This window comes from Sciurus vulgaris (assembly GCF_902686455.1).
Source record: "Sciurus vulgaris genome assembly, chromosome: 3".
In the NCBI taxonomy this organism is placed as follows: Eukaryota; Metazoa; Chordata; class Mammalia; order Rodentia; family Sciuridae; genus Sciurus; species Sciurus vulgaris.
This window is the reverse complement of record NC_136463.1, coordinates 134,250,555-134,264,306: the sequence shown is the minus strand read 5'-3', so window position 1 is coordinate 134,264,306 and position 13,752 is coordinate 134,250,555. Positions and strand designations below refer to the sequence as shown.

The 13,752-nt window shown below is 34.2% G+C and overlaps 1 protein-coding gene across 5 annotated transcripts in view; it reads right to left on the bottom strand.

Moving 5' to 3' along the window:
- Nucleotides 1–13,752, bottom strand: part of UBE2E3 (ubiquitin conjugating enzyme E2 E3) — an 87,596-nt gene that overhangs the window by 4,857 nt on the left and 68,987 nt on the right. For all 5 annotated transcript variants that reach the window (XM_079134442.1, XM_079134441.1, XM_079134443.1 and 2 more), the window contains one exon: nucleotides 494–626. In XM_079134442.1, the coding sequence (XP_078990568.1) occupies nucleotides 494–626 (133 nt within the window). The remainder of the gene's footprint in view (nucleotides 1–493; nucleotides 627–13,752) is intronic.

Here is a 13,752-nt window from a genome sequence, read left to right as displayed (position 1 = left end):
GCCGCCAGTCCTGGGAATTAAACCCGGGGCGCCCTACCATTGAGCTACAGTCCCACCTCATTCGATTTTATTTTGAGACAGGGACTTGCTAAACTGCCCGTATGGCCTCAAACTTGGGATCTTCCTGCCTCAGCCTCCTGAGATGGTGGGATTACAGGTGTGCCACTCCCATTTTTATCCTAATGTATTTCTTAAGGAAGGGTCATAGGTTATTTTTGCTCATATCATTAATCCTTTTATTTCTGTACAAGGTAGAGTTCTATTAGTATGAATAAAATTGCATAACCAAGTGAAAAAAAAAGTATAGCTTTATTTATAATTAATAAACCCTCTGTTGAATATGAAGGTGCCTATAAAAGAGTTTTTAAATCTTTGGTTCTGTGAGCTTCCCTATCAATTTGCAATTAATATATTTATTATTATACATTCAAATTCTCTGATAACCAATTCTGGAGAAGGACAAATATTAAAGAATGTACTTCTAGGTTCTTACCTTTGGTGGCTTAAATGGATAATCTGATGAAAATGTGATATCCAGAAAAAACACACCACCTTCATATACAGAACCTGGTGGACCAAGTATGGTTGATCTCCACTCATAAATGTTATCTCCTTTAGGCCCAGCACTATGTAAAAGAAATTAAAATTTATCAATATGTACTTCTATAATAAATGCATGCCAATATCTTAAAACCAACAAAGTTTAAGTTAAAATAATTTGTAATTGAGAGCAACAAGGGATAAGTTGTTTCTAAGTCACTTCAAAGTAGCCCTTTTCACATAAATCTTCAGTGTGCATTTTCTAAAACCAATCTCTTATGAACCTCAACACAATACTTTAATCTACAATTTGCATTATGAAGTTGTCAGCTATCTCAATAATATCCTTAAAAAAATTTTTTTTCCTCCAAACACAAGAACCAGTCTTGGTACCAATTATATCCTGTCTTTGGAATCTTCTAATATGGGTTCCTTCAGTTTTTCTCTTTTGTAACTAATATTTTTTTACATAATATATTCTGATAAAAACAAAAAAAAACTCTTATCACTTTAGCTTGTCTGGGGCTTCTTTGTGACTAGATTCAAGTAATGTTTTCCTGTTCAGAGTAGGATAAAAGTGATGTGTCCTCAGAGTATCACATCCACAGGCACATGATATTCACCTGTCCCTCACGGGTAACGTTTCATCATGAAGACAAAGTGCTGTCCAATTTCCCTAATGCTTAATCACTATCTTTACCCTGGAACCAATAAGTAATCTTTGGTCAGGTACTTTAAGATCATGCAAATATTTTGCCCTTATCGAAATTTCTCCCCTAGAATTCACACCTACTTCTGAACTCTTTGAACTTTACTAAAATGGTGGCACAATCACTTTTCCTCACTTGATGCATTACTGGTATGGTCTCATGGATTTCTGTTTTCTTCCAATGCTTTATCATTATTCACTACTGTTTTTTATTACTTTGATGCTCGTATTTGGCCATTGGGAACTCCTTCATTGACTCCTTCCAACACGCCACCATTACTTTCTGGTTTAACAAAACATTCCAGGCTCCCAGCACTGAAATCAGCTATTTCTTCAGGGAGCCCTGGTTTCTTTTAGGTGAATGTTGTTAGGAAAGTGCTAGATGACACTAAGTCACAGTTACACTTTGATGCAATGTGCTCAACACTGTAATTTTATAAAATACAAATAAAAGAGTTCAAACAAAATCTAAACTCAGAATTACTTGTGGAAAGGCAACTCTAATACTTTCTTACAGACTTCTGTTTATCTCTAATCATTACATCACAAATTACCTTGGCTTCCTAAACATATGTATGTATAAAGTTTTTCTTCTTTTAAAGTACTTATCATTTTAGAAATCCAAGTCCTACATAAATCAAACTGGCATTGATAAATCAACCATATTGATGAACAACAGGACATTAGTTAAAATGACTGAACTAAAATACTAATTCTGTAAAACATACATTATAAACTGTGAAACCTCAGGTAAGCAATACCATCAATTATCAAATGTGTGCTCTGATAAATGATTCACACAAAAAATGTACAAAATTTGGCTCTATAATAAAAGGTACAGGTTGTTTCAACGATCTATCTTTAAGGCAGATATATATGGAACCATAAAACCTGACTACTGTGGCCTATTTAGGGAAAATATTTATTTGAAAATAAAAAACATTTTATAGTTTTTAAATATACACAGCAGCTGCAACTAACTATAATAATGGCTCATTATTCTGTCATTTGAGAATCATGTATACTTCCTACAAGTGCATATTAACTATAACAACATAAAACTGAGAACCAATTTTATGAAAGAAAGAAGTTTACTTCAACCTCAACCAATGGCATTCCTTTTCCAAGTTAACATTTCACTTGGTGATTCAAGGTAATCATTATAAAATTAAATTACAGTGTCAGAGCTTTTACCATCACCAGCTGCTCTAGTAAAACATTTCTAAACAACACCTTTTACACACTAGTAATACTAACAATGTTAACAACAGTTTACTCCATCTTTACTATAAGTCAGACATTGTTTAAAAGAACCACAGTACATAATTAACTTAATTCCCCTTACAAACCTTTGAAATGGGTAAAATATTCCTATTTTCAGATAAGGAAACTGAGCACACAGTTAAATAACTTTCCATATACCTCAGAGTTATAAAATGACACAGAATTTGAACAAAGTATATGAACTAGTCTATATTTTCCTCTAAGGTTTTAAAATATTTCCTATAAGTACCCAAAAGAGATTGTTCTCCAAAGAAACCAGACTGCCTCAGAGATATTTTTCTGTGTTATCCTTCAGATAGCTGGACAGAGGTAAGTTGGAAGTCACTTAATTTTAACGATCTCAGAATTCTTGACTGAAAAGGATGCAGCTGAAGCCAAAATCCTCCCTTTACACTTGAAGAAACTGTAACACAGAAAGTATAAGATCCATGTTAAATCCCTTCTGCTAGCTGGTAGAAGAGCTAGGATCCTCATACCAAAATTAGTTCTTCAACTTGCTTTCTTCCCACTTAACTTATGTGTCACAGGACATGGGGCACATTTAACTAAATTACACCAAGATATTCCGTGTGACTTTTCCTGTTATATTGAAGTAAACTAAGCAGAATATAACTATGCTACTGCAATTCCTTTACAGTACCCCAAAATATCTAGCCTAATGGGAATGAGTTAATATAGCCTTGTGTTGGCTACCTTGTCTGGAGTAAGGGACCTCCCTCTTCATTCTGGAAAAGGTACCATCAGCTACTCAAGGCCTGGGGAGAGTGGGAGATGAGTAGAAAGGGATATGGGGTAAGAGGAGCTACAGGACTGACTTCACTCTATCCTAACAAAGCATTTTATGGACTAACAGCTGATCTGCCACTGAGGTCTCATAGGAGTAGAAAATGAGAAATAAAAATGCTAAAAAGTTTCAAGACAGGAACTATTCATACCTTTTACTGGTTCCCATTCTCTCTCTCTTCCACAAAAGCAACATTCCTGCAACCCTGTCACTGATCAACCACTTTTCCCTCTGCTGAATCATGTCCACAAGAGTCTGACAATACCTTTTCTCTAAGGTTTAATAACTATTTAAAAAAAAAAAAAAAACCCTCTATTTCCCAACCCCTTCCAGAGTCCATCTCAATTATCATTCCTTTATAACAAAATACCCTGCAAGTATTATCTACCTGCTATCTCCCGCTTCTTTCTTCCTGTTTTACTTGAATCCAAACAGGCTTTTCCACTCCATCCCTCCATCACAAAAGAGCTCTTATCCAAGGTCATCAATATCCTCATCATTCCAAGATCAATTTTCAATCCACATCTCACTTGGTCCATCACCGTTTGATAGAATCAATCATTTCCTGCTTGAAAATTTGTTATGTTGCTAGAATAACATAATTAGTTTTTTGCCTAACTTTCCTGGCCCCTCCTCATTTTGTACTGCCATTCATTATTTCCCCAACCTCCAGATATTGTTAGTCCTTCAAAGCTCACAACTTGGACCCTTATATTTTCTATCTACATGTACTCTTTTTGGTGATCCCACACAATTTTATTCCCTTCAAACATGCCAGCATCCTCTTAACTTTTATTCTGAATCCCAAATTATGCACCTAAATACTGACTTTATTTTTAAATTTAAATATTTAAATCTAATAATTTTTTAAAAGTACCACATCTCAAATCAAATTCCTAATATTCCAACTATAATCTTTCCTATTTCCTAATGGTGTGTTCACTCGTAAAACAATGGAAGCACTGCTTCAGTTAGTTATAATTTGCCACTGCAGCCACCATCTTTTTCACCTCTTGTTCAACTGGCTGAAGCAATGCTGTTTTCTCCAACACACAGGTACACTTCTACCTCACAGCCCCCACATCATATTCCCCAAGGTACCCACATAGTTTAGTCCCTCATCAACTGCAGGTTTCAACTCAAAAGTCACATTCTCAGCAGTACTCCCCTGACCATTCTGTCCAAAATGTCACACATGACTTTCACACACTTATCCTGCTTTTCCTCCAGAAGCATTTATCATGCTCTAACATATTTCTATCTTTCTTACTGTCTGTCTCCTCATTAGGACACAAGCTCCAGAAACATCAAAGTCCTGGATGGGGATCTTTATTTTACAGCAGGCTGAACTTTGTATGCCATCAAAGTAATACATGATTTCTTAATAACACAAAGTGAATGAAAGGTGGTAGGATCTGCCCAATGAGACAGAAAAGGAAAATGTCACAAAGTGAGTTTATAAGTAGTGGTAACAAAAATAAATATATAGAGGATAAAGCTGTTTTTTATATTAGTTTCATAAGAAAGGGTAAATTTATTTAGTAATTTACTTCACTGACATTGCAAAAGTAAAATTCATTCTAGTTCTGGATCAAACTGTGAAAAAGACAAAATAACAACACAGTTTACTGAAACCTCGGTATAAGCTAAAAAGGAAAGATCAATTACTAAATTGCATAACTCAATTTTTTTGTTTAGATATGATTCAAGTCAATGAGAAATATCTTTATTCTGCTATTTTTTCCATGCAAATCATTTTCCTTTTAAACATCTTGTTTACATAAACTATTATATCGAAGCAAAACGTAAAAGTAGGTAGAAAGTATAGATAAAATGACAAACTAACATCTGGGAATATTCTGCCACCAATGACTCTTACAGTTAAGTGATATTTCAAACATTAGCATCATTAGGACTAGCACCTTACAAACTCCAGTTCTGCACTGCTTGAATGCTAATTTGGCAATTATTTTTCCTACTAAAGTCATAAAACACTCTCATTCTACAGCACAGCAGTGATTTCCTTTAAGAACTTTCAAATACTTAAAAGTGGGTTCATTTTTGCAAATATACTTTTTTCCCTAACACAATGCTTTTTGTAAGTCCAAGTTTTTAATACTGTACTAAACCAAATACAGAGATATATACTAAATACCATACAGGCTGCATTTTTATCCGTAAGGCAAGAAGTCTTAAGATGAGTCGAACCAAAAGCAAAGAGAAAAGAATATATAACAAGAACTTAAGACATGGCATATTTTTGGGTGAAAAATGTGGTGTAATAGTGAGCACTTCATTTTAAATAAATTATTTAAATGAATATTCCTATGTACTATTTTTTGAAATGGAAAAAAATTTCAGTGATACAGTTATTCTTTAATGAATGGGGCTGATTTTAAGATTGCAAAAATAAAGTTTGAGCAAAGATGATATCGATATAACTTTAATAGCCCTTATCATTTTGACTAAATTTTAAGACAATATGTCTACTGGTAATAAAAATAAAAGTAGTAAATAGATATTAAACACATCCATGCATAAGAACAGTAAATCTTGTCAAGATATCAGTTCCCTCAACTTCATCTATAAATTCGATGCAATTCCAACAAAAACCCAGCAAGTTATTTTGTGAATATCAAACAAACTGATTGTAATGTTTATGTGAAAAGAAAGTCTCAGAACAGTTAACTCAGGAAGAAGAAAATAAAAGAGGAATGACAGTACCTAACTTCAAGACTTAATATCTACATAAGACAGTATAGTACTGGTGAAAAGAAAGACCAAGATAACAGAATAGAAAGTCTGAAAACAGACACACACAAATAAAATTAACTCTTTTTGTTTGTTTGTTTGTTTTTGCTATGATGGGGATTGAACTCAGGTCCCTGCACTTGCTATCCAAGTTCTCTGCCTCTGAGCTATCCTTTTTATTTTGAGAAAGCCTAAGTTTCCCACGCTAATCTCAAATTTGCAATCCTTCTGCCTCAGTTCCCAAGTAGCTGGATTATAGGTGTGCATCACTATATCTGGCTTCAGTTGACTAATCTTTGAGAAGGGAGCAATGAAGGAAATGAAGGAATGCATTGCAAGGCAATGCAATGAAGGAAAGACAACTTTTTCAATAAATGGTGCAGGAACAACTGGACATTTACCAGCAAAGAAATGAATCTAAATATTGACCTTACATCCTTCACAAAAATTGACTCAACATGGGTCACAGATGTAAGTGAGAATGCAAAACTATAAAACTCCTAGCAAATAACCTAAGAGAAAAGGAAGATGATCTTGGGCATGGTGATGACCTTTTAGATATAACACCCAAAGCACACAATCTATGAAAAAAATAACTGATAAGGTGGACTTCAATATAACAAAAAAACATTGATCTGCCAAGAAAAATCAAAGAATAAGAAAAAGCATAGACTAGGAGAAGGTACATGCAGAAGAGAAAACATATGCAAAATGAATATGATAAAGAATTCTTATCCAAAATTTACAAAGAACTCTTAAAACTCAATAAGAAAATGAATAATCCAATTAAAATGAACAGACAAAAGACCTGTACACCTCACCAAGACATACAAATGGCATGTAAACACATGAAAAGATGTTCAATGTCACCTCATAACAGAATTACAAATTAAAACAACAACATAACACCACTGCATATCCATTGGAATGGCCAACATCCAAAACCCTGACAACACTAAATGCTATTAGGATGTAAAGGAAGAGGAACCCTCATCCATTGCTGGTGGGAATGCAAAATGTCTAGTCCCATTTTTAATGTGTGTGAATATGCACTTTGTAAGATAGCTTGGCATTTTCTCACAAGATTAAACATCTTATCAGATGATCTAGCAATTACTGTATTTACATACGAGCTGGAATTTTTTTAAAGCCCCAAGTTTTAAAAATTTATTTTTTAATTATATATGACAATGGGTATATTTTGACATATATGTATAAACATGGAGTACATCTTAGTCTAATTAGGATCCCAGTCTTTTGGTTGTACATGATATGGAGATTCACTGTGGTGTATTTAAATATGTATATAGAAAAGTTATGTCAGATTCATTCCACTGTCTTTCCTATTTCTGTCCCAAATCCCATCCCTTCATTGCACTGTCTAATCTACTCAACTATTCTTCACCTATTCACCCCTTGTGTATTAGCATCCACATATCAGAGAGAACATTTGATTGATCTTTGTTTTTGGGGGGATTGGCTTATTTCTTTAAGCAAAACAGTCCCCAGATCCATCCATTTACCAGCAAAAGTCATAAACTCATTCTTTTCTATGGCAGAGTAATATTTCCTTGTGTGTATATATATAAATATGTGCCATATTTTCTTTATCCATTCATGTGTTGAAGGGTACCTACGCTGGTCCCAGAGCTTGGCTATTGTAAATAGTGCTATAAACACTGATATTGCCATGTCACTGTAGTATGCTGGATTTTAAGTCCTTTGGGAATACAATGAGGAGTGGGAAAACTGGGTCAAATGGTGGTTCCATTCCACGTTTTCTAAGAAAGCTTCATATTGCTTTCCAGAATGGATGCACCAATTTGTAGTCCCATTAGCAATGTATGAGTGTACCCTTCCCCCCAACATTCTTGCCAACATTTATTATTGCTTGTATTCTTGATAACTGCCATTCTGATGGGAGTGAGATGAAATCTCAGTGCAGTTTTAACTTGCATTTCTCTAACTGCTAGAGATGTTGAACATTTTTTCATATATTTGCTGACCATTTGTATTTCTTCTGTGAAGTGTCTACGTAGTTCCTTAGCCCATTTATTTGGTTTTTTGGTGTTACATTTTTTGAGTTCTTAATATATCACGGAGATATGCTCTATCTGAAGTGCAGGTGGCAAAGATTTTCTCCCATTCTGCGGGCTCTCTCTTCATACTCTTGATTGTTTCCTTTTCTGTGAAGTTTTTTAGTTTGATACTAATCCATTTACTGATTTTTTATTTTATTTCTTGTGCTTTAGGAGTTTTTTTGAGGAAGCTGATTCCTAAGTCAACATGGTGGAGTGTTGGGTCTACATTTTCTTCTTGTATGTGTAGGGTTTCTGGTCTAATGTGTAGGTCTTTGAGCCATTTAGATCTGAGTTTTGTGCAGGGTGAGAGAAAGGAGTTAAATTTATTCTGCTACATATGAACTTCAGTTTTCCCAGCACCATTTGTTGAAGAAGCTACCTTTTCTCCAATGTATGTTTATGGCACCTTTGTTTAGATAACTACTTATGTGGGTTTGTCTCTGTTTCTTCTATTCTGTTCCATTGGTCTTTATACTTTTTGGTACCAATACCATGCCATTTTTCTTACTATAACTATATAGTATAATTTAAGGTCTGGTATTGTGATGCCTCCTGCTTTGCTTTTCTCACTAAGGATTGCTTTGGCTATCCCGGGTCTCTTATTTTTTCAACTGAATTTCATGCCTGCTTTTTCTATTTCCATGAAGAATGTCATTGAAATTTTAATGGGAATTGCATTAAATGTATATAGCACTTTTGGTAGCATGGCCATTTTGATATTAATTCTGCCTATCCAAGAACATGGGAGGTCTTTCCATTTTCTAAGGTCTTCTTTAATTTCTTTTTTTAGTACATGAACTGGAAATTTGTGTCTACACAAAGACCTGTGCATGGCATCGATGCTCTCAGCAGCTTTATGCATAACTGTAAAATTATGAAAGGAACCAAGTTATTTGTTATGGTTTGGACATGAGGTATCCCCCAAAGGCTCCTGTTAATGCAAGAATATTCAGAGGTAAAAGGATTAGATTATGAGAGCTATAAATCAATCAGCTCATTCTAGTCTGAATGGACTTGACTGGGTGGTAACTGTAGACAGGTAAAGTGTGGCAGCAGGAGGTATGTCATTAAGGGCATGCCCTGGAAGGCCACTATTGTCCTGCACCTCTCCTCTCTGTCCTCATCCCTGCTACCATGAATGGAGTAGTTTCTCTCTGCCACACGCTTCCCCCATGATGTTCTGCCTCACCTTGGGCCCAGAGTTATGGAGGCAGCCATCTATGGACTGATACCTGAAACTGGGGACCCCAAATAAACTTTTCTTCCTCTAAGTTGTTCTTGTCAGGTGTTTTGGTCACAATGATGAAAAAAACTAACTAAAACAACTAACTAAAACAATGTCCTTCTGTAAATGAACAGATATAGAAACTGTGATAAAATCAGATGATGAGATACTATTCAGTGTTAAAATAAAAGGGCTATCAAGCCAAGAAAAGACATGGAGGAACTTTAAACGCATATCACTAAATCAAAGAACATACTGCAAAATTCTAAGCACATAACACCCCAGATGAGACAAAATCATGAAAATGGTAAAAAGATTGGTGGTTGCCAAAAATTAGGGGGAAGAAAGGGATAAACGAGAGCAGCACAGAGCATTGTTATGGTAGTGGACCTATTCTGCATGATATAAGTGATTGTGTGTGTGTGTGTGTGTGTATCTATCACTGAACATTTGTCAAAATCCAAAAGTTGTACCGCACCAAGAGTGAACCCTAAAGTAAACTAGAAATTTTGGTGATAAGGATATGTGTCTAAATAGGTTCATGGATTATAATAAATCTACCACAGTGATGTGGGATGGTAGTAGGGAAGGTTGTACATGTGTGGGATCAGAGAGGGGGTAGTGGGAATTCTGTATTTTGCACTAAATTTTGCTGTGAACCTAAAGTTGCTTAAATAAATAAAGCAATCTTATTAGCTCAAAAATACAACTTCTAAAGAAAACAAGCAAATACAGAACAAGTAAATATTTATGTATTAAAACAAGAAGCAACAAATGTTTCTCTAAGTGTGGGTTTATAAAAGCAGTTTCTAACTCACCAAGGTGTGTGTTTCTGTTATTTGTCTTAAAACCAGGTATTCTGAACTTCAGACACATTCTAACCACAATAATATAAATAGTGGTTTCAATCTTGGCCAAAAAAAGTTTACTTAAGCTATTTCCCCCATAACACTAAATGAGTTAATGCATACAACACTGCAAATTCCACAAAGATACTAAAAAGTAATGTTTATTTATCATGGTATCAGACTAAACATTTTAAAAATACATAACAGTCCCCTCAGCTGGACCTGTATGGCCCCAAATTCATTTAGTTTCCAAGTATTCTAATTCTGGCCCAGTTTTTGGCCTATTCTTTCAAATACAGCTTTATAACCAAGGGGAAAAGAGGGGAAAAAGAAAGATTCTGGTCACAAAAAAAAAAAAAAAAAAGGCAAAAAGAGATGATTATTCTTGGAGAATTAGGGTGCTGAAATGATTGAAATATGGAAAATAGAGGGAACAGGATTATAAAAGTGATGAATAGGTGTGCTCAAAATCACAGAAGCAAATGAACACCCCATCCATCAGTCTAATACAGGAGGAAAGTCAAGACAAAACGAAAAGCAAGATAGAGAAGTGAATTGCAAGCATGAAAATGGAGAAAAGGAGATTCTCCTGGGCTAGAGACAAGGCAAAGAAAATAAGGAAAGAGACATCCCCTGCCCCAACAATGGGTATTCTCTTCAACAACAATGATGAAAACTAGGTTTTAATGACTAGGAGCAGAGATCTGGGAGGTAAACAAAGGAATTTCTGCAGTTGTTAGGAGACATATAAAAAGGATTAATCAGTGTTAATGCTGGAGTTCAAATAATATGTGAAAATCAAATATTCTCAGTTACCTTGATTATTTTGCAGTTTGGGCACTGTATTAATTTTCTTGTAAGATGTGGATGTATCAGCTAACTTTCTTTATCACAGCTCAGGAAACAAGACAATTCACTAACTACAAATCAGTCATAATTAAGTAAAATCATGCAATTTTTACATTGAGCCAAACTATATGGAGATGACTCAGTGATTCTGAAATCTATCTAGTGTCTATAGATTGCATGCAAAATTTTTTATGTGGAAACTGTATTTTAACTTGCATACAGATAACTGAACATTTTAGATTATCAATCCTCTAAAGAGTAGCAGAGAAAACAGTATTTATAAAGCTAATTAATTTATTTATTGTAAATACATATTCAAAAAGAAATTCCTAAATATAAAATGTTATTACTCCATTAGACTGGATTAACCATTATATAAGTTATCAGAGTTGTACACATCTTCTTTTGAAAAGAAACTTCAGAATTGGTTCATAACATTTAAAAATGGATAAGGGTAGAAATTAAAATCAATCACTTGGTATCAATAAAATAAGCAATACTCCTAACAATGATATACCTGTTCCTATAATGATACTATCACCTAGTATCTTAGCATGAATATTATGGAGGAAGGGGATGAGAATTTTTTTTTATCCCCCAGCAATACTGATTTAGTTGATCTGTAGTGGGTAAGGTGCATGAGTATTTCTAAAAATTCTCTTAGAAGACTCTAGCATACATCTAGGCGGGAGAACCATTTCTCTACAATACAAAGTAGATCTCAGAAAATTTTAGAGATTTCATTCATTTTGAATATATTCTCCAAACACTTTGCTATAAAATTTGAAGTAAATTTTTTAAAGCTAAATATTTCAGAAATCTCATATAACACATTTTTAAGTAATCCTGAGACCAAAAAAATCATTAAAAAATTTAGAAAATACTTAGAAAGAATCGACAATGAAAATGTTGCACTTCAAACTTGAAGAATATTTTAAAAATCTACTATGTATTTGTTTTTGCTCTTCTATAATTATTCTTATTTTTTGGTTTAACTAGATGATTAACTAGATGATTAACTAGATGATTTTATTATTAACTAGATGATTTTATTTTTTGATTCACTGTACACAAATGGAATAATTTTCATTTCTCTAGTTGTACATAAGCTAGAGTCACACCATTTGTGTAATCATACATGTTCAAAGGGTAATGTTTGTCTCATTCTCTTTCCTTCCCCCACCTCTTCCCATCCCTCATTTTCTTCTGCACAATCCATCCTTCCTCCATTCTTTCCTTACCCTTTCTCTCCCACCCCTATAATTTATCATCATCCACTTATCAGAGAAATCATTCAGCCTTTGGTTTGGGGGGATTGGCTTATTTCACTTAGCATAATATTCTCCAACTCCATCCATTTACCTAAAAATGTCATAATTTTATTCTTCTTTATGGGTGAATAATATTCCATTATGTATATATACCAGTTTCTTTATCCATTCATCTATTGAAGGGCATCGAGGTTGGTTCTACAATCTAGCTATTGTGAATTGAGCTGCTATAAACATTGATGTGGCTGCATCACTGCAGAACACTAATGTTTAGGTCCTTGATATAGACTGAGGAGTGGGATAGCTGGGTCAAATGGTGGTTCCATTCCAAGTTTTCTAAGGAATCTCCATACTGCTTTCCAGAGCAGCTGCACCAATTTGCAACTCTACCAGCAATGTATGAGTGTATCTTTTTCCTCTCCAACTCCTACTGTTGCTTGTATTCTTGATAACAGTCATTCTATTTGGGGTTAGATGAAATCTTTATCAAGTTTTTAAAATGTAAACAAATAGTGCATATTTATGAATACATACATAAATAAGTAAAAATATGTAAACTTAAATTATGTACAAAAAATACAGGACTGTCTCTACCTGTGGGGAGGAAGAAGTGGATAGAGACTGGGGAGGAAACATAAAGAAACTTCAACTACACAGTTTAATTTCCTTTAAAATATGTGTTTGAGCTAAAATATGTGAGGATTATCAGATTATTAGTCACATACTTACTTCTGTACTGACATGAAAACAAAAAATGTTTCAAAGTGCATCAGAGCTCTATTTCATTATAAGCATAAGTAAACTAAGAAGAAACATTTTATGAAGTGCTTTAAAAAAGTAGAATCTAACTTTTATTATTTTCCCTCTCTTCCCCATATTCTAATTGGTAAATATAAAAAAAAGAAAAACACTAAAACTCATCTTGTTACCTCCCTGCTTTGTTCAATAGGGTTCTCTCAGGGTCATAACTCCTAAAATGGGAGGAATTAAAATGTAAACAAATAGTGCATATTTATGAATACATACATACATAAATAAGTAAAAATATGTAAACTTATTGACAGGCACTCATATATCTTGACCCTTGATCTGTGAAGAATTTCACAGTAAAAAATATGAAGGGCCAGGAAGGTTAAACGACTTTCCCATGGGTATATGTAGCTAAGATTCTCTTTTAAAATGTCTTCGCCAAACTGGGTACAGTAGTGTATAACTGCAATACCAACAACTCAGGAGGCTGAGGCAGGAAAATCATTAAGTACAAGGCCAAGTTGAGTAACTTATCAAAACTCTGTCTCAAAATTTTTAAAAAGAAATTTTTTAAGAGGGCTGGGGTATAGCTCAGAGGTGGAGCACCCCTGGGTTCAACACCCAGTACCACAATCAATAAATCAATGTCTTCATCATAAA